The 26371-nt window shown below is 50.9% G+C and overlaps 1 protein-coding gene and 1 non-coding gene across 4 annotated transcripts; both read right to left on the bottom strand.

Moving 5' to 3' along the window:
* Positions 1-437: 437 nt before the first annotated feature.
* FBXO31 (F-box protein 31) lies at positions 438-24443 on the bottom strand. 3 transcript variants are annotated; one of them, XM_066327471.1, is made up of 10 exons: positions 24030-24443; positions 17352-17423; positions 15508-15594; positions 11943-12019; positions 10371-10538; positions 9670-9744; positions 8234-8343; positions 7428-7581; positions 6485-6849; positions 438-5266 (listed from the first exon to the last, which is right to left on the bottom strand). In XM_066327471.1, the coding sequence occupies exons 1-10, from the start codon at positions 24406-24408 to the stop codon at positions 5044-5046; spliced, it is 1710 nt and encodes a 569-aa protein (XP_066183568.1). In that variant the 5' UTR covers positions 24409-24443; the 3' UTR covers positions 438-5043. The 3 variants fall into 3 exon arrangements, with proteins under 3 accessions (XP_066183568.1, XP_066183569.1, XP_066183570.1); XM_066327472.1 differs by lacking the exon at positions 15508-15594; XM_066327473.1 differs by lacking the exons at positions 11943-12019; positions 15508-15594 and having other exon boundaries at positions 24030-24096.
* A 408-nt stretch (positions 24444-24851) lies between these two features.
* On the bottom strand, positions 24852-24924 carry TRNAM-CAU (transfer RNA methionine (anticodon CAU)). The gene has a single exon. It is a non-coding gene; the product is annotated as a tRNA-Met (tRNA).
* Between the last annotated feature and the right edge of the window lie 1447 nt (positions 24925-26371).

Here is a 26371-nt window from a genome sequence, read left to right as displayed (position 1 = left end):
AGACACCATCACCATGCCTCTCCCTCCTCATCCCTCCTCGTGCTGGTTTGGTGCCAGCTGATCCTTTTCACACCAAGTGGGAGGAAGAATGAGGGGGAAAAAAAATTATCCAGGATTACCTCAGGCTTCCTTTCCGAGAAAGCTGGGCCTGGGTGGGCAGGGAGGCTTTGTCAGGGCTCAGGGGGTCAGTTCTGCCCCCCCAAAGCTGCTCTGGGAGGGAACCAGGCAGCCCAGAGGAGATGACAGAAAACAGGGATAAGGCAACAACTGGGATTTCACAGCAGGAGGTGTGGGATGTGTCTCACATCTTCAGGAAATCAGGACTGCTCACTAAGTTGGGAGAATTATTTCCCATCCCATGTCATGAGGGTGGAACTGGCCCAACATTTTCCTTTGGGACAAGTGGGGGGTAAAAAAAAGAAGCCAACAGGACTAAGTTCACAAAACTTCGCTTTTTATTGTTTGAAATTGGAAAAGGCTCCTTGGGTAACAATGATCAGGTGTAAAAGTAACACACAGGGCTTGCTCAGCTTTCCAGAACCTGGGGTGAAGTGGGCCAGGTGTTGATTTTATTCCTCTCAAAGCCACCAAGAACAGGCCAGGGAAAGCCCCAGCCCTTGGACAGGTGAAGTGGTTAAAGCACAACTTCTCATGTTCCACGTGGAGCTTTGTGGTGGTCTCCTCCCACTGCCCTCTGTACAAAGCAGGGATTTATGTTTCACCCTCGCTTTTAATACTGTTATAGACACTTAACCCACACTCAAAACCTACAGGAAACGCCCAGATTAATCCATCAGTGTCATGATAAAGTGGTGAGTGCAAAATACACACGGGAACGGGGAAAGGGGGAGTGATCAATGACAAAACAAAAGTGCAGATTGCTTTAATTAAGCTAATGAACACAGTCGAGCCAAGTGCTCTTTGCCTCAAAAAGTTCCAAAGATTGCAATCCAAACAGAAACCAGAACCACGCAGTTTAATTCAGCACACAAAGCACCCAAAGGTCGGTGGCACTCACAGTTTGGTACCTCTCCCTTCCACTCCACAGCCCAAATAATTCACTGTCCCACCGGGCAGCACGAGCCTTCGGCAGCTGAACAGCACAGAGGATCACTGGCCACGGGAGCAGCCAGCTACAAGACAGAGTGAACACATTTTCATTCCCTAAACTAAGCAAGTCGAGCCTCAACGACCCATTTCCACACGACACCCGACACTCCCATCAAGTTCCACTAGGTTTAAATTCATAGAAAGCAAGAAAAAGTCACCCTTGTTGAGAAGTAAAGGCGGAGACAGCTGCGGTTTGGGTTTTTCCCGGGAGCTGACACCTCCAGGCACACAATTCCCTCTCTGCCCAGCACATTTCCAGAAGGAGCTGCCCTCCCACTGCAGCTGTCCCATTCCAGGGCAGCTGTTCACTCCACAGCGGAGCTGACACTCAAATTTACAAACGATTCCATCCTTTTTCCTCCTCCTCCTCAGTAAAACCCAGCCTGACAAATCCGTGGAGGGCAGCGAGTCTCTCACCACCACCACGCCTGAGCACAGCACATTCACAGCTCTCAAATCAAGCCCAAGGCAAACAAACTGGAGCTTTGATGTTCCTGTTTTCCAGCTGGCCAAATCCATGTGTTTTGACAACACGGCGAACAGGATGGAGGAGCAGAACTCATCCCCAGCACATGAACCAGACACTTTTCCCTGAGCCAGAATTCAGCTCCAGGTCCTGCAGCGGTCACTGGGGCTCTGTAACCTCCCTGCAAAGGCTTTGTTTGATCCAAAAGGCTCCTGGCCAAGAGTATTCCTACCCCTGACAAGTTGTTTTCCGTCCTTGCCAGCGCTTCCCACCCATCTGGGATGAAGAAACGCGGCCAATTGTCCCCAAGATTTCCTGCGGAGCCAAAAGGACGAGGAGACGGCGGCAGCAGAGATTGATCACCATCTGCAGGGCCCCAGCACACATTATCCCTGTCAACAGCTCACACTGAGAGCCCAGCGGGTGGGAAAAGCGGGATTTGGGCAAGAAGTGGGGGATGCAGGGCTGTGCAGGGGACAGCCTGTACCAAACCCAGCCGAGGGCAGTGTCAGCACAGCTCCCCACGGGGAAAGGCAGGAGTGGGAAAGCAGGAGCATCCCCCTCAGCCAGGGGTGATCAGATCCAAACCCTGCTGCTCCTCGATCTCCCCCTTTCCCAAAGATTCCAGAGCTGGGAGTTTGAACTCCATGCTGCCCTGCTTTGCTCTGGAAGCACTGACAGAGCCACACACACAAAGGAACGGGCACAGGAGCATCCTCAGCATTCCCAAACCCATCTCCACAGCCAAACCAGAGGGAATTTTCTACTGAAATGCCACAAAAGCCTGCCAGGCTTGGAGCAGCAGCAGGTGAGAAAAGGCATCAGAGGAGGAATATTAATACAAAACTTTGCTATTCCCTTTGCTCCAGACAGAACGAAGCCAGGGGGTACCAGCAGTTCTGCCTTTAATCAGGAATTAGCCTGACATTTTGAGGCCAGCCAGGTGAGTTATAAATAAAAAGATGCCACTACAGGGGCAAGGCAGAGCTGGGAAAATCCCACCAGGCATCAGCCTGCACCAAAACCCTTCTCTCCAGCCAGCCAAGCAGCTGTGGCCTTCAGGAGACCCTTGGCACTGCCACTGGAAAGGTTCAGAAGGGACAAGAAGCCTGCAGGAGAGCAGATGCACAACCTGTGCCAACAGCAAACAAGTGACACCTTGCCCAGGTGACAAAGGACAGAGGTTACAGACAGCTCAGTACTTGGGAGAGAGACTCAAGCCTCAGGTATTTGCTGGGCAATTGATACAATCTGGATTTTAATCTCCATTAAAAAAATAATCGTAATTGAAAAGCTAAAAGCAAAAATTATCAAGTCAGTTGTGTAAAACTTTAGGATTTTATTTTTTTTTCTGGTGGGGATATTGAAGTGGGGAGGAATCTGCACTCAGAGCTGTGGAGGCAGCTGAAGGAGAGCTGGTTTTAGGGACAGGGAATGGGAACAGCTGCCCAAGGGGACATCTCCCATCCCTGTGGGCTGCTAGGGAGAACACAAGGCAGAACTGCAGCAGCCTAACAGCAAATCCCAAGACAAACAGGCCACTGAGATAGCAAATAAATGCTAATCATACAATCACTTAGGCTGGAAAAGATCTCTGAGCTCGAGTCCAACCATTAACCCAGCACTGAACATCTTCAGCTGTCCCAGAAACCTCCATCCAGCTGGAGACCTGTGTCTGCAGACGAGGCACGAGCTCTGCACAGAGCTCAGCAGCTGCAGCACAAGGCTGAGATGCCCAATTTCAGCCCCAGGTCACCTCTCTGCCCACTCAGCAAGGCACAGAGAGCAGCCACTCCCTCTCTCCCAGCCCTGTGGGATCACAACTGGCTCTTCCCTCTGCAGGAAAACCTCCTCAGGCTGCTCACAGTCACCCTGCTTCTCCCAGGAAACAGCTCCTCAGCCCCAATCTCAGAGGCAGGCCTGCCACTCCTCACACTGCTGCAGGGAACAAAGCCAAAAGTGCCCTAAATCACCTTGAAATTCCCAGAGGTTTGGAGAACTCTCTCCAGAGAGACAGGAATTCATCCTGTGAGTGACGGGAGCTGCTGCTCCTTGTCTCTGCCGGAGCCTGGGATCTCACACAGCTCAGGGAACGCGTGAGAGGCAGAAATGGCAAAAAGCCCTTGTGAGAGAGAGAATAAAAGCTGCTCACAGGCACTGGAGCCAGGCAGGAATCGGAACTTCTCTCCAGAAGGGGCCTGGAACCTCCCAGCACAGGTACAGACACGTTTACAGACCTAAAACTGCAGAGATGCAAAGGCAGGGCTTTGTTAGACACTGATCTGGGGAGAAGAGAAGGGACCTGGAGTTTGTCATCACAGCCAGAGGGCAGCTGCAACAAAGGGCTGTGCTAGTGCTGATGGTTTCTAGCACATCCCACAGCCTGCAGATGAGCACTGGCCAGGATTTTCCTGCACAGCACAGTCTAAAGGGAATCTGCTCCGTTGCCTGCAGCACACAAATCCCAGTGGAGCTCAGACCTGCCACAAAATCATCTGGGATGAAACAAGTGCAACAAGAAAGGGAAAGAAGGGAGTTCCATGAGCCACAACAAGCCACACAATACAAGGACAATCCCTTGTCACTCTGGACTCCGAAGGGCAACCTGAACAGGAATGGCACCCCTGGGGTGACACAGTGACATGTGTGACACGTGGCACCTTCTGCTGCCCATCTAGAGCCTCCTGGGCTCATCTCACAGCTGGGTTTCTTTTTGCTCTTTCCTGTGCCTTTTCAGAGCCATTTTACAAGATTTGAGAAAACCTTTCAGGTAGAAATCAGCCTGAACACATCAGAGATTTTTTTTTTTTTTTTTGCAGTTTACACCCATGTCCAGTCCCACACCCAGCTCCTGGCAAGGAGGAAAAAAAATCCTCTCTGGTCTCAGGGAGACACCCAGACCTGGAGCTCCAGGGACAGCACATCCATCAAGCTCCAGAAGCCAGGACAACGCTGCACACACTCATCTGCAGTGGGAACCTGCCCTTGCTGAGGGGATTCTGCAGAGGAAACCACACACTCCAATTGGCAAGCCAAGGCTGCAGGTACCACACCAGCCTCTCCTGGCAATGCTGCACCCACAGAAAGGTCTCTGGAGGGGAGGATGAGCTTTCTCACTGCCTGTTCCTCTGATCAGAAGTTGGTTTTGTCCCAACATTTTTTTTTTTTTTTTTTTTTTTTCACTCAGTAAGGTCTGTTCCCTCCTGTGCAGGATCCCTTCAGCTCTCCAAAGCTCACACAGGGGGAAAAACAAGGACTGCTGAGAAAGCAGCGTGGAGTGGCACAGAGGAAAAGGGCATGTTCTGAACCGGGATGTGTGGACATTGAGGGGTAGAAAGGCTTTTATTCAAAGTGCATGCTTCTATCCAGAGGTACCCAGAGCCAGGACTCCCCAAAGCCAGCCCCGGCTGGGGGAGCTCAGCAGCCTTTTGCCACCCCGAGCCCTGTCCATTCACCAACCACTCATCTCAAGTAGCCAGGGACTGAATGTTCTTGAGCATCTCGTCAAAGGCCTCTCTGGAAGGCGCTTGGGCGTTCTGGAAGGAGACCTTGATGCGGCTGTAGAGGCTGAAGGATTTCAGCTCCAGCCAGATGAAGCCGAAGCGATCGTCGTCGAACAGGACGAACAGCCCCGGTGTCCTCTCAGGGCTGGTGAAACCGTGGCCAGCGATGAGCCCTGTCCCGTAAAAACTGCCAGGGGGGAAAGGGAGGAAACAGCTCTGAGAACAGCCAGAATCACACGGTGTTTCATTAAAACAATCAGCACAAAGCTCTCGGCTGGGTGCGGCACTACAGCGAGTTTTACACTCACATTTTCTATTAAGGAAAGCTGTTTGCTTTGGGTTATCCTAATTAGCACCTGCACACCAAAAGCTGGGGTTTTTCAGCAGTTCAGCCCCAAAATTCATCTGGGATTAACTTGTGCAAAAGTAACTCAAGGATCGGCACAGGCTCAATCCTCCCAGGAAAGCAAAGGCATGTTGAGAGCGTGACCAGAAAGGCAAAATCTTAAGGGAAGCGAGAGAAAAAATCTAAAAAGCAGAAAAAAATCGACCAGGATCTGAGGAGGAATAAAGGTCAGTCAAAGCTCTGAGCAAGCAGCAGGTGGAGCAGGGCTTTATCCAAACACAACTGAGCTGTGACAGCAGGAGCCTTCTGGGATTAAGCAGCCCTGGGTAGGTTTTTCCATGAGCGCAGATGTTGGGCTGAAGGTCACCTGCCTAAGCCTCAGCTTTTGGGATCTTTTTCCACACTTCATTTAGTGTGCTGCTTCACCAGCTCCCATTAAACACAGCTCTCTGCACGCCTGCACCTCCTGCTTGGGCTGCTCAGCACCTGCCAGGGCTGGCACCAGAGGCCAGGGCAAGGTGGGAGAGAGCAGTGTGCTCCCACAGCCAAGGAACCTGAATGGCACACACAGGAATGGGAAGCAGCTTGAAGAGTTCTAAATATATGAGCTAGGCAGATCTGGGATATAAAACCCACCAAAAAAAAAAAAAAAGGTGGGGGTGTGGAATTCAGGAGAGGTGCCAGCTTCTGAAGTCAATCTAGCAAGGAAGTGGGATGGCAGATGACAGTATGGTGAGAGAGGGGACAAACCAAAGCATGGGAAATTGGGCAGCAGAGACAGGAACCAGAGACTCTGGAATCCACATCCCTGGAAATGTTCAAGGCCAGGTTGGACAGGGCTTGGAGCAACCTGGTCTAGTGGAAGATGTCCCTGCCCACAGCAGGACAAGATGGGACTTTTAGGTCCTTTTCAACCCAAACCGTTCTGGGATTGTGTGAAATCTGAGCCCAGGAGGCTGGGTGATCCACAGGCAGGTAAAGGGCACACAAATACAGGACACACCTCAAAGACTCCCCCTGTCCTATCAGAAATAAATCAGCCATAAAACCACCAGTTACCAGATTCGGCAGGTCCGGGGATAATCCTCGTTCCTCGATATCACTCCCATGGGCAGCACGAAGGGCTGGGAAGCTGGAGCCTTGTCCTGGGTCGTCCCCTCTGCCCCAGCTGCAGTCTCTTCCCCCTCAGCACCTTCTCCTCCTCCCAGGGGGCTGGCAGGCTGGGAGGCAGCCTGCTGGGAATGCTCCTCTCCCTCCTGCCCCTGCTCCCGCTCCTGCTCCTCGCGCCGGACCTGCTCCTGCACCTCCAGCACAATGCGGGAGAGCTCGCTGAAGTCTCGCAGGTTCTCGATGTCAGGCAGCTGCAGGGGATGTGCCAGGTCTATCTCCACGGTCTGCTGTCCAGCTGGGATGTTGGGATCTCCCTAGGGACAGGAGGGAACAGCACAGCTGCAGACACCGGCTGTTACAGAGCCATCACCTGAAGTTGTTAATAGTTTACTCTATTCTACCCAGGGCAACAAAAAAATCCCCCTGCTTGGGCCTTGTTTGCTGTTCTTTGACATTTCTGCTTTCCCCCTCCCAGAAGCAGAACTTTAAATCAAAAGCTGTACTTGCAAGGGTGAAAGCAAGTCAAAGCTGCAGCTGCATTTCACTAGAATCCCTCTCTGCAGGGAGGAAGGAACTCCCCTGACTGACTTCAGTGAAGAGCTGCCAACACTTGGTACCTGCTCCTCACACACACACAGGGGATCTCCAGTGACCTGCTGCCAGCTGCTCACAGAAAGCAGCTGGAAGGGAGAGCAAAGGAAGGGGGGAAGCCAGGAGAAACCTTGCAGAGCAGGTTCTGGTTATTCTTCATGTGCTTAGATTCACTCAGCACCACCAATCCTCACAGGGAACAGGCTTTGGGCTGCCAGCTCCCGGACAGAAATCCCTCCAGTGCATCCACAGCGCTGAGAACACTTTCACAAGCTCCTGAGGGAAAAGAAGATGCACTCACAGTGATCTTAGTGCCCTTGGCTTTCTTCCCATGAAAGCTGAGCATGACAATCTCCAGCCCGTGGCTCCCGTAGGTGCCTTTGAAGAGGCCAGGCTGGATGAGGTCGTCGGGGCTGCTGGGGGGGAGGTAGATGCGCCGGTACGTCAGGCAGTTGCTGTGTGAGAGAAAAAACGTCACACAAGTCAAGAAAAAAAAACAACACACCCCTCCCCAGCAGCAATGTGTTTGTATTCTGCTCCTCCAGCAGCCTGGGGATGTTGTCAAGGCAGGAGGTGTGTTTTTCAGGGTTTGGTTTAAAGCTCTGCAAGCGTTTCCTCCCTCCCTGCGCGTCTCTCCCCACCGTCCTCGTGAGCACACCAGGTGATTCCTGCAGCAAGGAAGCTGCCTCAGCCCTCGAGATTCCCAGAGAACCTGACAGTGAAGCGTATTTAAACATCTGCCACAGTGAGGTGGCTGCTAACAGAAGCTTGGAGAGATGGTTAAAATCCCCAGTTTCTCAGGGACTCTCTAATTCCTGCACCACAGAGCACGCTGACTAATATGGATAATAACCAGACACTCTTTGGGATCACAGGCATTTGCTCTGCCTTCAAATTAAACAGAGTTAAATGACTCAAAAGCACCTTACTGTGCATAGTTATTGTGTAGAACTTGGAATCCTATTCCTACTGCTGTCATTCCACCTCATCTCCCCGTACAGCTGGGAAGCACTGCAGAGACACAACATTCCTCTGGCTCTGAAAGCCCATGGAAAACCCCACCTTGGGGAAAAAGGCTCCAGCAGCTTAAGCTGCAGCAGCCCTTACTCATATTGGCTGGTGTAGATGAACTTCATCAGGATGAGCTCCTGCATGTGTTCATGGAAAATGTCTTCCAGAGTCCGACCCCACTCCTCCCTCAGCCACGTCCGGAATTCCTGCAGCAGGAGGAGAAAAGGGGGAAGGATGAGCTCATTTCAGTGATGTGCCCCAGGATGACTTCACTGTGTGACTCTGTGACAGCACATTTCACTGGCAGAGCCACAGGCAGGGCACATCCTCTGCCAACGACAGGGAAACGTGGCTGGACTGGGGAACAAGCACATATTGGCTTGGAAATTTGCTGAACAAACGGTGATTATGGTACCTGGAAGTGATCACACAATAAACAGGCTCCCCCTTCAGATAAATCCCAGGTAGAAACATAAACCTCCTCAGAATAAAGGCACGAGCATGGTCTGTTACTGCAAAGTAGTTCACCTACTCTTTCTCTCATTTGTGTGCCCACAAGCTGACTCCTGTGCCCTGTCCTGAAATGTTCAACACAAAAGCAAAAAGCTTTTGAAAAGCACCGAGGCTTTTAGGAGGTTAAATCCTGCTGATTTAATACTGATGCATCTAAATCCAAAGGGTGCTTTGAAAGCATCTCCTGAAGTACCCCAACTGCAGCTCTGACAAGTTAATACCCTGCCATGAGTCGGTGTGATAACAGCTTACACTGAGATAGCAGCCTGCCAAGTGATATTCCAAACCTGCCTCCTTTATCTTCCCGAGCCAGATCCTCCAATTTCCATAATGCCACGCACACTTAACGTGGTGCTTTGAAAGTATTAAAGCATTTCTCATCTGCTCCAGCACCAGAAAACACTTAACTAAACCTTTCACCCAGCTGTTTCCCATTAGCAGACAGACATTTTACAGCCTGCCTCAGAAGCAGCTGAAATATCGGATTTGTCACGTGGAAGCAGCTGGAAGCAAGCAGCAGTACCTGGCACAGGTATTCATCCTGACATTTATACCTGCATTTAAACACAGGGATTTCAATCAGGAATCTGCCTTGCTGGCTAGAGCTGACAGACACAGGAGGAACAACCAAATGAAGCTTTTAATCCCTCGAGCAAAGCAAGCAGTGGGAAGGTATCCAAATGCAGCTGCTGCTCACTGTGCTCAAAAGGTCTTAATTATACAGACAGCAGTGCCACTGAGATCAGTGCCTGGGGTGGTGTTGATGTCCAGGATGTGCTGCTGACCCTCCCTGGACAGGTCTGCCACCAAAACAGGAGGAAAGTTCTGGGGCTCAAAGAGCACCTTGACACAGGAAACTGCCTAAAACTTGGGAATCATCCAAAAGCTCCCAGCCTGGGGGATCATACCTGCCCAATCACACAGAAATCACAAGGGCACCTCCCACAGCCCAGCTGAGAGCAGATCCCAGAAGGGGACACACAAAGAGGCTGAGGGCAGAGCCCTGGCAGAGCACTCACCTCCTGCCTGCCCCCTGACATCCGGTGGTGATCCGTCTGGTTGCACTTGGTGGAGAACTCATCCTTTTTTACAATCTGTAGTTGCCAGGGAGGAGAATTGAACAGGTTACAGAGCTGTTTAGAGATGCTTTGAATGATGTGGCTAAGACTGGCCACAGTAAATTCCAAAACAAATATTACTGGATTTGCTACAGCAGATAAATCACTCACTGCTACCGAGTGCAACAGCTACAGAACAGAGAAATAAAAGCAATAAAACCTCGGTGCACTCTAATGAAAATAATAGTTTTAAGCTGCTTCCCTATTTCAGCTTCCTCCTTCAAAGAAAAACAAACAACCTGTCAGGCAGCTTTTCAAAGCATCCAATGGATGCTGCATCACCTTCTCAAGGTCTCCCCGTGGAGAGAGCTGCAGAACAGGTCTGTGTCTGCCTGGGCACACTCACCAGCTGCCCAAGGCCACTTTACACATCCTTTCCCCAGCCCAACAAGCCTGGCTGTGCCACTGCCAGGGAACAAATTCAGAGCAGGGAACAGCCCACACAACTTGTCAGACACGTAATGAGTGTAAAGCTGATGCCCACACACACAGCAGGGTGGTGAAAGGCCCATCTCTGAAATAAAATGCTCCCAGCTTTCTGATGAATCCGTTTCCAGGGCCAAAGTGCACACACAAGTGCTGAGGGAGGCGGAGGAGCTCACCTGGATGTGGCCATTATGAGGTCCCTTGTGGCCATACATGCACTCCACCGTGGCACATTTCCTCTCCATGAGGTGGATCCTGAAGAGGGGCTTGAATCTCATGGGATCATCCACGTGGGGATCGTGAGGGGGCAGGTACATCCAGCCAATGATGAACAAACCATCCACCTGCAGAGGGGACAGGGCACAAAGCCCACTTTGCATGATTCCTCAGGAGTCTGCAGCAAACTCATGGCTCGGGGCAGGAGCTGCACAACAGTTTGCTGCATTCCCAAACATTTCCAGCCATTAACCCAGACCATATGCACTCCCAGCACTCCCTGGGTGAAGAGGGTTTCTTTACAAGGGCTTCCTGCACCACTGGAAAAAGCTCAGGCCTTTATTGCTGCAAATGACTTGCCTGGAGTGCAGGATCCAGAGGGAAAGACCACACAGCAAGTCAGCCTCTAATTGGTTTGAGAGCTCCCGCTGGCAGATACTCCAGCAGATGAATTCTGCTGCCTGTGACTAGCCCTGCATTTTAGATGAGGAATTATTTGGCTTTATTATTCAGAGAACACAGGAAGCAACATTCTCCTGAGAGGCACAAGTGCCAGCCCCTTTCCTGCACACCTAACAGAATCCTTTCCCTCGGCGCCTGCAGTTCCAGAGGCAGGATATTCTCCAAACAGAGAGCTCTGAGACCAAGGCAGGGCACAAAACCTTTATAAGGTCACAGGGGAAAGAATATTGATGCAGTTGGATGCCCTCTTACACCAGTTCACGCAACAGAACGTTGCAAAACCCAAAGGCCTCCTGATTTGTTCTGCTCCAACCTGGCAGCTGTTGAACCTTGGTGCAGGGAACAAGGGCTCCAGGCAAACCCCTGCCTCAGCCCTCCCCAGTTCAGAGTCAAATGTTGATCATGAACTGCTCTCCCAGCAGCACCAGAGCTGCCAGGCTCCACAGACCTCGCACCAGTGTCACTCTGCATCTGCTGCACGAGCCTTAGGGCTGGTGCAAAGGTTTGCCAACCACACAACTGCAAATCCCTTTGCAAAAGGTTCGGCTGCAGGCAAAGAAAATGAGGTAATTGAACAGATCCCTGTGCCAGCCACTGGAATATCAGTGTCAAACTCTAAATCAAGCCTTTCCCTCAAACACTGATCATGTTTTCTGCCTGCTCCTGGGGCTGTCTGGCGTGGAGCTGGAATATTAAAGGACTGTCTGGAGAAGGGTGGTGATGATGAGAAGAATCCCAGAACCATTCAGGCTGGAAAAGAGCTCCAAGACCATCGAGTGCAATCTGTGAGCAATCCCCACCCAGAGATGTGGCAGTGAGTGTCACATCCACTCCAGGGATGGGGATTCCAGCACCTCCCTGAGCAGCCCACTCCTGTATTTAACAACCTTCCCCCGTGAAGAAATTCCTCCTGACCTAAGAGACACCAAGGAGCACCTCCTGTGCCCAAACCACCCACTGAGGGCTGACTGTTGGGACTTTTCAGTGCTCTGGGAATGGCTGCCAGGTGTGGGAAGGGTAAAATAAAACCTGTCAGTGCCCAAAAGCCCCGGGATGAGGCCCCCACTCACCACCACGTTGAGCAGTCCTCCGTAGGGCCCGATGTCTGGCTGCCACAGTCCCAGGATGTGGCGGTAGCGGTGCAGCACTGGGGGAACAGGGAGACACACAAGTGAGCACATCCAGCCAAAAACTTGGCATTTTGGCCATGAAGACCCTGCTACCAGGCTGCACACAGCCAATAGCACCCACAACTGCATTGTGACTCAGGAAAAAGTGATGGTGTCCAAGCTGAGGCCTCCCCCAAGCTCACACATCTTTATATTCTTTATTCCTGGCCCTTTGGAAGGGGCAGAATCACCTACCTCAGCAGGAATTCCCAAAAAAAAAAATAATTTGGCAACACAGTCCCATGAATGCAAATCACACGATATAACCAGAGCTAAAAACAAATCAAAAAAAAGCAACTGCCGCCTCCAGATACCAAAAATGCACTCGATGCTTCACACTGCAAAGCAACAGAAAACAGGGAAGGGCAGGAAGGAACAGGGCAATTTGAGTGTTTTGAAAGCATTTCACTGCCTTGTGTAGACAAACTTGGCTCCAGAGTTAAGCATCCTTAGAAACAGCCACTGGGAGCACGGGCAAAGCACGTGGATCACTCCAGGGAAGCTGGTGGTGTGGCCACATCAGTCATGGCCTTAAAAGTTCTACAGAAGCAGCTACACCTCAGCAGTGCCCAAAAGCTGCTTCCAAACCCCACTCAGAATCTACTCTGGCAGTTGAGGCTTCCCTGTTTCCATCTCAGAGGCAGCTGTCCCTCCAATCCCACCTAAACAGAGGAATACTTCCAGCAAGCAGGAAAAAAAGGTTTCGACAGAAAGAACTTTCCTGTTGTGAGGAAAGCTTAGAGATGGGACATGCCTCCAGCCCTTACACAGCCATTCCTCTTGTCCATCATCTGATTTCCTTTTGTCCATCTGGTTTCCTCACAGGACAGGAACCTTCACAAGAAGACATTCCAGAGTCTGGCACTTTGGGCAGGAACAGCAGCACCCACATTATTTCCATGGAGATGGCAAAAAGACCCTCCACTGACATTTCACATGTCCATGGCCAACTCAGACAGCCACAAGAACTCATTTTAACCTCCAGGACTGGCTTGAATAATAGGGTTGGGTTTGCATCAATTTAAAAGAATTGTGTTTCAGTGCAGCTGCTGCAGCAGCTTGGCTGCATTAATTAAATTAAAGACAGCAAGAACTGCAGGAGAGGTTTTATTCCACCAAAGCAAGAACTTCCACAGACAGAGAAGTCCAGAGCTGGCCTAGAGGAGCCTTTTCCTTGGGCAATAAACAATTTCAGACTGATGGCCTGGTTTCACCCAGGGAACCAAGTGCAGCACAAACAGCACAAAGGCAAGCAGGCAAACCTCATGCCCAGCTCAGTAATTACACATTAATTAATGGGATAGCTGCTCCACCCACCACACTCTGCCTTCTACCCTGCCACAGAGCTGATAAACCCCAGCCTTTTTTAATTTATAATTATTTTTTAGGACAGAAAACTAAGCTATTCAATGGGGATGAGGATGTCCCTCTGAGGCCAGCTCCTGTTAGGAGCAAATTCAGGAAATAGAGCTGAGTTCTGGACACAGGAGGCCAAAAAAAAAATCCCATTCACTTCCAGAACTTACTGGGGAAAATGCTGGTGCTTGGCCAAAGGCCCAAACAAGTCTCAAAACAAGCTCAGTTTTCAAGCTCTCTGAGCTCCAGCAAAACAACAGCTAATACTAATTGCAGGGAAAACCTGATGAATTCCAGCTCTGGCTCTTCCTGGTAGGAGACAGGATGGATCTGGCAGTCATTTCTCTTCCTGCTCCTCGAAAGAAAACAGCACTCAGGTAATTTTCCAAGCTTTTCCACTGCCTGTGCTCAGCCTTGGAGAAGCCTCTTGCCTATCCGAATTTCTGAGCCCACATCCTCCCAGACAGCAAACCCACATCCACCGGATGCTCCAGGACAACCTTTGTCCAGCCTGGATATTCCCCATGTTCCATAAGCAGCTCTGCACAGCCCTCAGATGGGAAAGGGGCTTGAATCCAGCTGGGAATGGGCTTGGAAAAGCAGGGAATGCCAAGCTGCCACTGACAGAAGGCTGCCTGGGGCATGTCCTGACCAGGGAAGAACCAATCCACTGCAATTCTCCCGGATTTTTGGGATGCTTCAAGGACTCTACAAGCAAAATGAGCTGGAATAATGTAAGCAGTGCCCAGGTTGGTGATGCCTGACCTGCTTATGAGAAGAGCTCAGAGTAATCCAGGTGAGCTTAAACCCCTGGGGAAAGTGATCTGAGCTCACCTGGCTGACCCTGCACCAACAGGAATTAGGGAGGACTTCCATGGAAAATCCTGACAACACAGGAGGGGAAAAAGGGGAAATGGGCCACTGCATCTTAAACCACATGGGCTCAGCACCACAGGATCATTTAGGTTGGAAAAGACCTCTAAGATCATCAAGTCCAACCATTCGAGCTTTTTTCCCATGGGAAAACAACACAGCCCAGAAGAAAAGGGCACATCAGAAGTCTGCAGCTGAAGAAATAACAACTGAGGGAACAGCACTAAATGCCATTTCAGTTTGGAGCAAACATCCAGCTTCCAAAGGAATCCATCTTGCAGCTTGGATTTGCTTCTCCTTCCCATCCAGCCCCAGAACACGGCTGCTGTTGACAGGCACCCCAGGTTGCCAAACCCAAAACTTTGTCCCAATTCCTGCTGTGGCCCTGCTGCTGCTCTGTCCTGACTCATATTAAAGTCACCACCTCCCCTGCTCAATTATTTCCCTCAGCACAGGGAATTCTGCAGCATCCACTCACTCATTAATGTGTGTGAGAAACTCCATTCCCAAGCAGCAGTGAGTTAGTAACTGGAGTCTGCCAAACTCTGCAGACCCAGAGGAGCATCAGAGACAGCTCAATACCCCCTCCAAATAAACACCAAATACTCCTGGCTTCCTTAATTGATGTGAACTCATCAGTCCTTCCCCCTCAATTCCTGCTGAACACTACACTCTCAGGGTTTAACTATTCCTCCCTCGACAAAACATGAGAAGGGGAAAAAAAGGGTTATCCAAAGTGAGGAAGGCAAATCCCAGTCTTTGTCTCGAGGAAACATTCTGCTAATGTTTTAAAGAAGGTGCTTAGAGGGATTCAGGGTGCAGGGGGGGAATTACTATGGGAACACTCAGCATTTTTCACTGGGAAGGGCTGTGGATTTCACTGCGCCTCACTTGAATCACGACAAAGCTCTTTGCCAGTTCAGAGCTGCTTTTGGGAGGCCTCACCAGGATCTCTGAAAAAAAATAAAAAAATAAAAGGAACAATTCCCAACGAGCAGAGAGTGAGTGCAAGGAGATCCTCAAAAACCAAAAAAAAGCCTAGCACACCTCAGTGCCTGCTCACGCTGCCACCCCGCAGCTCCCAGAGCTCCTCTAACACCAGCCAGGAGTGGTGGCACCTCCCTGCTGTGTCCCCTAGGGCACCCCCAGCGCTTTGCTCCGAGGCAGGGCACACTCTCCATGCAGCATCCCGGGCGTGCTGGGCGCAGGAAGCAGCAGCAGCAGCGGGGGTACGTACGGCAGGTGTAAACATCTCTGTACTCCATGTGCTCGTAGTCGGGCAGGATTTTCATAAAACGCCCCGACTTCACCCGTGGGTTTATACCTGAACAGACAGAGCAGGGTGAGTGCCAGCAAACTCCGCTCCACTGGGAGCAGCCAACACTTCCACGGATCTGGGATGGCCAAGCAGGGGAGGTCCAGCTCTCCCTTGAGGTTTGGTGATTTTGTCAGTCTCGTGTGAGCAGGATTTCTCACACAGAACTTGTCCCAGATTCCCACAGGCAAATGGCATCCACTGAATTCCAAGTGGAATCAAAGTCCTTCCTCAAACTCTGCACTGCTGCCTCAAGTAAACCAAGTTACTCCATGCCCAGGCCTTGGATTAGTTCTGCTTTCAGGCACTTGAGCTCAGTTCCCATTTTCCCCACGCCACTCCTCCCAGAAGCACACTGAGTGAATGGAAAACTCCACCCAGTAATCCCAAATTAACTCCTCTGCAATTAAAGAGCTTTATGTGACAGCAGAGAAAATGGGGTGACACCAGCAGGAAGCTGCTCCTGGCACAGGGCAAAGTGCAGAATGTGAGCAGAGGAGCTGAGATGATGCACCCTGAAAGCCAGGAACAGCTGCCAAGCTTTCCCACTCTGGAGTTCCCATCCCTGCTGGGTGGATCCACACACAGAACTTACACAGAAGAGCAGCAAAGACCATCACAGGGGTGGTTCTCACACACCAAGTGTGACCCTTTGCTATAATGGATGCCACGGATTTGAAAACTTACTGATGGGAACTGTGAGACAGATTTATTGCAGGTTATTAAATAAATGAGCTGATTACACTCTGGAAACAGTGGGAATGTTCAGGAAAATACCCCACAGGCTTGTCCTCTCCTCAGCCTCCCTGCCCACAGCCATGGCTGGGAGATACTGGGCTGGAGAGCCACCACTCTCCTGAACCACTAAGGCCATTTTACCCCCAACTTGTGCACAAAAAGCACTAAATATCCCTTCAGTAGCTCTGAACCACGGAGGTTATGCAGTGAAAAGGACTAGAGGTCATGAAGAGATATTGTCCCACTCAAAGATGGCAGTGAAGAGCTGAGATCTGACCTGGTACGTGCTGTGTGCCTGTCACCACACCAGTGCCATGCAAAGATATGGGATTAAATGGGAATTAAGGGAGGCCTCGAGGGTTAATGAGACTTCTCTGGGGACATCTGGGAATAGCCTCACTCAGCCCTCCCAGGCAGGAAAATGAGGTAGTTCCACCCCTGGTGTAATGTATAATAAGGAGAGAGATTAGGTGATGAAATAATTTTCCTGTGGATGCTCAGCAAGTCTGTGAATGATGGGATTAAACCCCTTCTACCTCTTCTTCTGCCCAGCTTTAAGACCAACACTTTGAGGGCATTTTTACTTTAAAGGGTTCTAAAGGGTCCCACAGCCACAGACAATCCCAAAACACGCTGATGCCTCCTTCCAGGCTCTCTTCTTTCAGGGAATGCTCATCCCTTTCCCACTCTCCTACAGCCATCTCCTTTCACTGAGATCAAGGGCTTAGAAAAAAAAAACAACACCTGTTAATTCCTTAGCAAGATCTGAAAAGGGCAAAACAGGATGAAAAACCCTCAACAGCCTGCATTAAAAAATTAAATTCCATGCTCTTTTCCCACCAAAGGACTGGGAGGCACAGAAATGCCAACTCTTGGTATTCAATAAATCTCCAAACATGTCACCCTCCCCATGAAACCCCTGCAAGTCAGCCTGAACCACTTCTGCCATCCAAGTTTAAAAAATATTCAGCATTTCTGTGCTCTCAAAATTGGTGTTAAGCAGGATTTGGATTGGCTTTATCACTTACGTTTGGCATAAACGTCTCGACAGGACACTCCTGTGATCTCCAGCTTCCTCAGGTTTTCACACACTCCATACTCTGCAACAACACAGGAAAAAAGGGTCAGCTCTGGCACAAAGAAGGTTTGGGCTCAGACTCTCGACATCAGCCACTGAGAATCTGAGTTTTGCTTTCCTGAAGCTGCCAAAACAGCCCAAGAATCTGATTTTTGCTTTAAAAACCGGATGCGGTTTCGCTGCAGATTCCAAGCCGTTTCACCAGCAGTGCCTGCAAGAAACACACCCAGCAAAGTCACAGCTGCTCACACCTCAGCCAGGAAGAGTGGGAAATGTGGGAGACATCCCCATTCCAGCTGGGATTTCCTGCCTGTTCCCGGCAAATCGCTGCAGTGCACAGCAATTACCTGCTCTCCCCGAGGTACCCGACAGGCAAAAGTGCTCATTAGGATCCTCAAAGAAAGGTCACAGACTCCAAAAAGAATGAAACAGAGACATGAAACAGGCCCCAGCACGTACAAATATGGTTACACTTAAAGCAGATCAGATTGAGACAGGGCTGTTGTACAGTCAGATGCCTTTGATTGCTTCCAGAACTCCCCGAAAACAAAGGGAGTCGCAGATCCTGGAGCAGCTTTGAAGCAGAAAATGAGATTCTCCCCTTTCGTTTTCAGGAAGTCAATGTCGAACTTCTAAGAAATATCAGGGAAAAAAAGAAAATAAAAGAAAAGTAATTATTAATGCCTCGACGCCAGAAATTCTCAGAAGAGCAGAGGGAGGAAATGAGAGCAGGGAGATCCCAAAAAAATCAGCAGTGACAGTGCCACCCTGCAGCAGTGACCCCGACAGAGCTCAGCACAGAGAAGTGCCCTCCTTGACATCAAAGACATCAGCAGCACAGATCAAACAGCAGCTTTCCTCAGCAGCACAAACACCTGCCAGATATTTGACACAAAACTGTATCTCTGCAGACCCACATCAAGCCATTAAATATGGAATTTATCCTCAGTTGAGCATCTTTGAATTAACAACTGTGGCTGCGAAGCACCACCTAATGCTGGAAACCTGCTGCAGGAGAGAAATCAGGCTTCCAACATGAGAAAAGCAGGAGTTTCCCTGAATTAACCCAGCCTCCTCTGGCTATAAATACAAGCACCCGATGGCAGAGCACAGCCAGGGTTTATTGGCAGCCTGTCTCCAAGGAATACACAACCTGGACACTCTGGGGGAGCAGCAAAGGTTAGGAGAGGGTTAAACACGCTGCCCTTCATCAAAAAAATGCCAAGGGCAGGGGCAGAATTCCTGCTGACTTCCGTGGGCAAAGCCAGAGGAAGCTCTGAGGGTTCTGAGCCCCGAGGTGGGCTGAGGAAGCACAATGAGCAGAGGCCAGAGGAGCTCAGCTCGCAGCAAGAACAGCCCAGCACAAACCAACCCTTCAGTGCTGGGGCTCTGCCAGCTGAGCCCTGCACATCCATGGAATCACAGCTCCAGGGGAGCCTGGGAAGGCAGAGCCCAGAGCCCCCCAGCACTGCTCTGCACCTGAGAGTAAATGAAACCCAACCAAAGGATGCAGGGAATGGCCCCAGTGAGTGGAAAGTCCTTGGAAAAAGGCAGACACAGAGTGGTTTGGGGACAGGCAACTCCTGTGCACAAAAAACAAAACTCACCTGGCCCCAGGACAGGTGAGAGGAGCCCTGGCCACTGCAGGCACAGGTAATTCAGTCAGGGAAGGGATTTACACTGCATGGGAAAGGGAGGAGACACGTGCAGGATCCTTCCCAAACGGAATCTCCAAGCACCAAGAGATTCCCTGTTCCCACAGAAGGTGCTGATTTTTCCCCAAACCTTTTCCCCTAATCCATAAATCGCTCAAATGAGTGCCATGGGAGATCCCCCCACCAGCAGTTACCTCCAAATAACAGGGTGGGAAGGGATTGGATGTCAAATCTTCCTGCCAGGGCCTCTGATAACCTGCAGTGGATTTTTATGAAAGCCAAACTGTTATTAAAGTGGGTATAATTCCAATCGTAGCTGGAAGGCCTCAAATAAGAAATTCCTTTTAAATAATACAATAATTTAGGGTTTCTCTATTGCTACATGTTATTTGTCATTAGATATCCTAGACAGTATTATCGAGAAAAAAAAAATAATCTCATCCTAATAATGTGCTTTAACACTCATTTTAGAACTCATTCTTATCCTGTTTTGGTCAGCAAACAGCTACAGAGAGTGAAAATGCCACAGTGATGGCTGAGCTCCATAAGTGCATTATTGCACCTCTTCTGACCCAGCTGCTCACACCAGCAATTTTATGGGGAAAAAAAATCCATCTTTTGGCTCACAGTGCTTAAAAAAAAAAACCAAACACCCTCTAAATATCATAAGGAAGAAAAGCCATCTCTTTTTAACCCAGAAGGCAAGAGGGACATAAATTAACAGCATGCAGAGCTTCAAGATAATGAGAGAGAAAAATAAAACTGGTCAGGTTTTCTTTACAGAGAACAGAAATCCCTTTCCAAGAAAGATCTGAAGGGCTCAAGCCTCCTGGAAAATTCCACTTCAGTGCAATTAAATCTATTTTAAGGAAATGTATCTCAGTGCAATAGCTCACCGAGTGAAGTATTTTTATTTTAAGGAGTTAATAGTCACCGAAATTCACACCTTTGGAAAATGGCTACTTACTTAATCCTGCTTCCAAAGCAAGGGTGGGAATGGGTTTTTCAAGTTCCCACTGAGCAGCTGGAAAGGCTGCTGGTTTCTAAGGAGTGCTGATTTCCCAAACATGATGCTGTTTCCATGGTCACATGCACGGGGGTTTAAAGGACTTGGAAAAGCAAGTCTCCCTTTAGGATGAGCTGCACCAATACTTCTGCAAGTGGCATTTATTATCCCCTGCCCTGCTCCTCCAGCATTTCCAAGCCTCACGTTCCCTGCTCCTTCCCAAAAGGAGCTGTGTCATCTTCACCTTGCATGGAGTATTCTGGAGTTAAAAACAAGGCTCTTCCATCCCAGGTTGGGAAGAACCCCCTGTGCTCACATCAAAGCCCAAATTCCTGGTTTTCTGCTGCCTTTCCCAGCATGGCCAGGGAGCTGCTGGAAGCTGTGTGTGCACATCCTAATTTTGAGGAAATGAGGATGTCTGGCAGAGCTTGATCCCCTTCACCATTACTGAACTTCCACCGTGTCCTGGCTAATCAAATCTTCCACTTAGCCCTGGATAAATGCATGTTCACAAGGCTGGGCACAGAACAGAGAGGATAAAAACTCACTGGATTATTCCAGACACCACTGAAACGGGAGATTCTCAGGTCAGCAGCTCTGAAATACCAGGTGGACAAATTTGGAATTGGCTTTTTGTTTCCTAAATCCTCTCCCAAACATTTCTTCCAGGGGAGGGCTTGGGATTACCATGGAGGAAAAGGAGATGTGATCTGCAAGAAACGCAAACCCTAAAGCAGAAGATGGGCAGCTTCAGACCGTGCAGACAGGTCTGAGACTCTCTGAAGGGTGGCTGAGAGTGTTGAGCACCTGCCTGAGCAGTGAGGAACACACAACCACTGCCAAGCTGGTGTCTAAAAGCCAGGAGAGGTCATCAGGGATGAAGAAAAGCCACAGACTAACACACCACACAATGTTTTCACCTCACACGAAGGGAGGCTGGAGCCTTGTGGCTCAGGCAGGGCACAGCACTGCAAGGAATGGTTCCAGTTGTGGCAGCATTTGTGCATCAAACTCCTGCAGGGATTCCTCGGAGTCTTTCAGGAGCTGAACCCCACCCTGAAGTCTCCTCACTCAGTGTACAAACCACATTTCCCACCCTTCTTTCCCTCCTCTTTTCACACAGCCTGAAGGTCACAAACTTCAGCACCCTGGCTGACATTTCCCAGCAGGCCCAGAAGCTGCTGGAGGTTGTTTTCACAAAGAAAAGCCTTTTCTTCCAAGCTCTAGAACTGGTTATTCTGCATTACTGGGCTGTTCCCAGGCGTTCTGCTGCACCTGCCCCTGTTCTGGTTAAAGATGAAATAAATGAAAGATGAAATATGGACTATAAGGTGTTAATCGAGGTCGGTCAGGCCACCAGCCAGGGTGACATGAGCTTTAATTCTGCTCCTGCTGCAGAGATCAGCAATCCCCTATTTATAGAAAACATGGAAGTGACTGCAACCCTCTCCTTGCCAAGGAAGCAATCCAGAGACATTGTTTACCCCAAACAGTTGCAATGATAAAAGGACAGCAGCTCTGACACTCGTGTCACTGTTACACAATTCCTCCTGCTTCAGCCCAGTGTCTCCACCAGCAGCAAAAGCCACTCCACTTCCAGGCAGACAAGTCTTCTGGACACTTGGAATAATCACAGCGTGTTTTCAGTCTGATCTGCAGCTGGGCTGGCCCAGAGCAGGGCAGAGAAGACATCAACACTGCCTGGACCGAGAGCTCCATCCAACTTGGGCCACAGCCAGGCTGCTCCTCACACCCAGAGCTGCTCCTGCCCAGGAGGAGGGGAAAAAAACCAGCCAAAACAAAGCACTGCAACAACAGCTCCTCCCAGAGAGGCTTTTCCCTCCGCTCTCCTCATTTCAGGATTCTTCCCTGCCTCTGCACTGCTGTGAATTCCTAAAAACAGAAGTGGGTTTGCACACGCAGCTGGCACCAGGCTGAAGTTTCCCCAGTTGCTTTTGGAACACTGGGCTGGGTACGGATGATCCTTGTGGATCTCTTCCAGCTCAGGATATTCTGTGATTCCAGGATCATGGGTAGGCTTCAAAGCGAATAAAGCAGCAAGGCACACGTGCTCTTGTTCTGTTTTTAGGAGCTGCAGCCTCACAACAAGACTCAGGCAGACACAAACACACACTTAAACACTGACCTCAGAGGGGAATTGGTTTGGTTTTGGAAAGAATTACAAAAATTTAAAAAATCACAAACTTATTTTATGTTTGACTATCACACAGCCATCAGTGTAAGGCAGTGTAGAAACACAGCCCAGAATATTTTAAGTTTTAAACGTGTATTTTTTTACCAACACCTATAAAATAATGCCCAATTTTATAATAATGAGTACAACTACTCCAAGCCACAGTCCAACCTCAGCAGAGCAATGCAAGGCACCACAAACAGCCTGAGGGGTGCAGCTGAGGAACTGCCTGGAAAACCAGAGCTGGTTAAAAGATTCAGGATCAGATTCACCACGGTAGGAAGGAATTTTGGTCAGGAATTGCCCCTTCTCTCTGTTCAGCACAGTTTGGACACAGGATCCTCCTCAGCCACACCAGAGCCACCAAAGCACTCTCTGACACTGTCTGGAATGGATGTCTTGGGAAACTGGAGAAATCACGTGCAAAAAAGAATCAAAATTTGTTTTATACACCTCTCACCTGGTAATTAGCTCAGGGCCACAGACAAAAGCATTGTCTTGATACCCTCCCTTCCTGTCCAGTTTAGTTTTAGCCAGACAAATTCCAATGCTTCCTTCATTTCCTTAAATTGCAGCTGAGCTTTTGAACATTGCTTTATCCATTGGAAAGAAGATCCAAGGAGCAGACATGAATTTGATAAATAAATGTAAATCCCCATCAGGCCTAATTCAGTGGGTCCTTTACAAGCCAGCCTAGCCTAGAGTTAAAACTGACACAGATTTCTATATATACATTTTGCCAGGATCACAACCTATTAGAATAATTAACCAGTGAAGTTTTGCAAACCACTCATCAAACACACAAACAACCACGAGGGCTCCACGTCACTAGAGGAGTATAAGGAAAGAATTAACACCATTTCATTAGCCTAAAACAACGTGAAATGACTGGGACAACGCTGAAATAATGCTTTGGTTCGCATTTTCCAGGTGCAGCCTTTGTGTTGTCCAAAGGTTCTTGGCTAGTGCTGATAAGGCACGAATTCATTCCTGCAAGGTTTGAGGCTTTCCAGCGGATCCCACTGCAGGCAGCCCAAATCTTTCATCCCCTCGCCCTCGCTGGTATGAAAAACAGAAAGGCGAGAGGAAAATACACATGACTTCATGTGCTGGCAGCAGGAGCCGGCGGCGGGATGGCAGCGTCTGGAGAGAGGATGGGCACAGCAAGGCAGAGCTCGGGAGCGACAGCACTGAAACAACAGAGAGCCACAGCGGTGCCAGGAAGAAGATGAGCAGTGAGAACTGCAGGCTCACAGAGCAGAGCTGAGAATAAAACACCTCCCAGGCCTTTGTATTATCGCAGCACAGGGGATTCCTGGAAAACGCGCACACGAACCTGGGAACTGGCTCTGCACTTCCCGAAGGATGCTCTCAGCCAGGCCCGGAGGGCTCTCCGCTCCCGGCGTGTCCCCCGTGTCCCCTCGGCTCCAGGAATGCCAAAGTCCCCCCTCCTTCTTCCCTGCTGCAGGGGCTGAGCATTCCCCGTCCTCAGGATCGCCCCAAGGACACGCTACATGGAGACATCATCTCCCAGGGCCTGCTCCCACCCCATTCCTCCGGGGGACAACCGCAGCTCGGTGCCCTCTGCCACAAGCCGAGTGCCACCACCAAGAGAGCGCGTCGCAAGGCTCCCGAGATGTGCCCAGACCGCACGGCCCAATCTTATTTGTGTCCTGCAGCCCCAGCGCCCAGCTCCTCAGGCCCGAAGCCCATCCCCTCCGCAGTCCCCGTGTCCCCGCAGCCCCGTGTCCCCCGCGCTCCCTCGGCCGGTACCTTCGCGGCAGCGCCGCCGCCAGATCGTGTCGGTGCGGAGGATGCGGCGGAAGGTGGTGCAGACCCGGGCCAGGTTAGGCAGATCGGTACCGGGCAAGGAGCCGAAGATCTGCACCAGGAGCTCCGGCGGCAGCTCCAACAGGGACAGCGGGGCCCGCCCGGAGGGGCCGGCCTCGATAGAAGGTGGAAGGGGCCGCCCGCCCTCAATGCGTTCGGCGGCCTCATCGTCCTCCGCGACGCCGCCACCTCCCGCTTCCTCGGGGTCCGTATCCGTGTCGGGCTCGCTGTCGGCGGCGCCGCGGCGCTGTTCTCTCGCCGCTCCGCGCCGGCGGCAGCCGCGGGCCGGCCCCACACCGCACAGCCGCGCACACACCGCCATAGCCACCGCCGCTCTGACCGCGGCTCCGGGGCGCGCCATCGTGCCCGCCTCTGGCCCCGCCCACCGCAAACCTCCGCCAATGAGCATCGTCCGCCCGTCTGCTGGGCCACGCCTACCGCGTGGCTCCTCCAATCAGCGCCGCCTCATTTAGCCGCGCCACGCCCCCGGCGGTAGCGAACGCTGCGCGGACGCCGTTTCCTAACGGACACAACCAGCGTGCGCACCCCCTAGCGGATGGGCGGACCGCGCGCATGCCGGGGCCGGTGCCCGGTAACGGGGCGTGCTGCGGGCCGGTGCAGGGCTGGGGGCGCGTTCGCTGCGTCCTGTCCCGCTTCCTGCTCCAATTCCATGAAAAAAAAAAAAAAAAAAAAACCAGACGGCCCCTTCTCTCGGGAAAGTCCGGCTGCGTGAGAGGGGAGGAAAAAAAAGGAGGAAACCATCTTTGCCCCGTGTGAGGATCGAACTCACGACCTTCAGATTATGAGACTGACGCGCTACCTACTGCGCTAACGAGGCTCCTCGAGAACCGCCGCCCCGCGCACGCCTCTTGTCCCTGTGCCTCCGCCTCCCCTGCTCACCGCCATTCCCGGGCTGCTGCCTGAGAAAGCTTTTTCCTTACAAAAACCTCCTTTTCTGCACCTGTTTTGATTGTTTCGTTGGTTTTTCCCTCCCCCATTCGTTCTTTTCCCTGCTTTTCTGCCAGCCAGACCTCACATTTTGTGCTAATGGCTCCTCTTTCTCACGGTGTTCTGCAAGAAACATGTTGGGGTTTGTCTTTTTTGGGGGGTTTTTTTTGTTGGTTTTTTTTTTTTTCGTTTTGGAAATGGCTCCTTTCAATTCCATGTTTTTCTGCAAAACAGCTGCAGAGTCCTTTGGGTTTCCTAAGCATCCTCATTCTGCTGGCCAGGAATAGACCGTGAGGACTGAGCTGACAACGGGCTCACAAGGAAATCAAGTTGCTTCCACATAATTAACAAAAATTAGAGCCAGCCTCGTTTGCTGTGAAGAGACGCTGCTCAACTGGGATTTCTGCAGCGGAATGAGCTCCCTGCTCTCAGAGAGTGCTCAGCACAAGAGGGTCCCCAGTGATGCTGGCTGAAGTGCTGCCCTGAATCCTAATGGAGGGGCCTCACCCTCGGCGAGGGTCCCACGGCTGTAGTCGCCATGACAATCCAGCAACAAATCCCCAAACTGGCAGAAGACGGGAAAACAGAGATTTTAATTGATGCAGAAAGTCTGAGAGCATCGCCCACGAGAATCGCTGCAGGGAAGCTGCTCTGCAGAGCAAGGAGCTGGCAGAGGATGAGGGAGGAACAGACCTTTGGACACCATAGAATCCCACAGTGGTTTGGGTTGGGAGGGACCTTAAAATCACCCCATTCCACCCCTGCCATGGGCAGGGACACCTTCCACTGTCCCAGGTTGCTCCAAGCCCTGTCCAGCCTGGTCTGGGACACTACCAGGGATCCAGGGGCAGCCACAGCTTCTCAGGGCCTCCTCACCCTCCCAGGGAGGAATTCCTTCCCAATATCCCACCCAGCCCTGCCCTCTGGCAGTGGGAAGCCATTCCCTGTGTCCTGTCCCTCCATCCTTGTCCCCAGTCCCTCTCCAGCTCTCCTGGAGCCCCTTCAGGCCCTGGCAGGGGCTCTGATGTCTCTCTGGAGCCTTCTCTTCTCCAGGTGAGCACTCCCAGCTTTTGGAGCATTTCCCTGGCTCCTCTGGACTCTCTCCAGCAGCTCCACATCCTTCTTGTGCTGGGGGCTCCAGGGCTGGACACAGAGCTCCAGTGAGGCTTCCTGAGAGCAGAGAAGAGGGCAAGTATCACCTTCCTTGTCCTACTCTCACAGTCCTTTTGAGTCTCACCAGACCAGATGAGATGCTTGAGTTGCCCGAGGGTTTTGCCGAGGGTCTGATGGGCAGCTGTGGTTGTTTGGGCTAGAAAACGCTGATTCCCAGGGCTCTG

The sequence above is a fragment of the Sylvia atricapilla genome, chromosome 12 (assembly GCF_009819655.1).
Source record: "Sylvia atricapilla isolate bSylAtr1 chromosome 12, bSylAtr1.pri, whole genome shotgun sequence".
Lineage (NCBI taxonomy): Eukaryota > Metazoa > Chordata > Aves > Passeriformes > Sylviidae > Sylvia > Sylvia atricapilla.
This window is presented reverse-complemented; position numbering and strand designations above follow the sequence as displayed.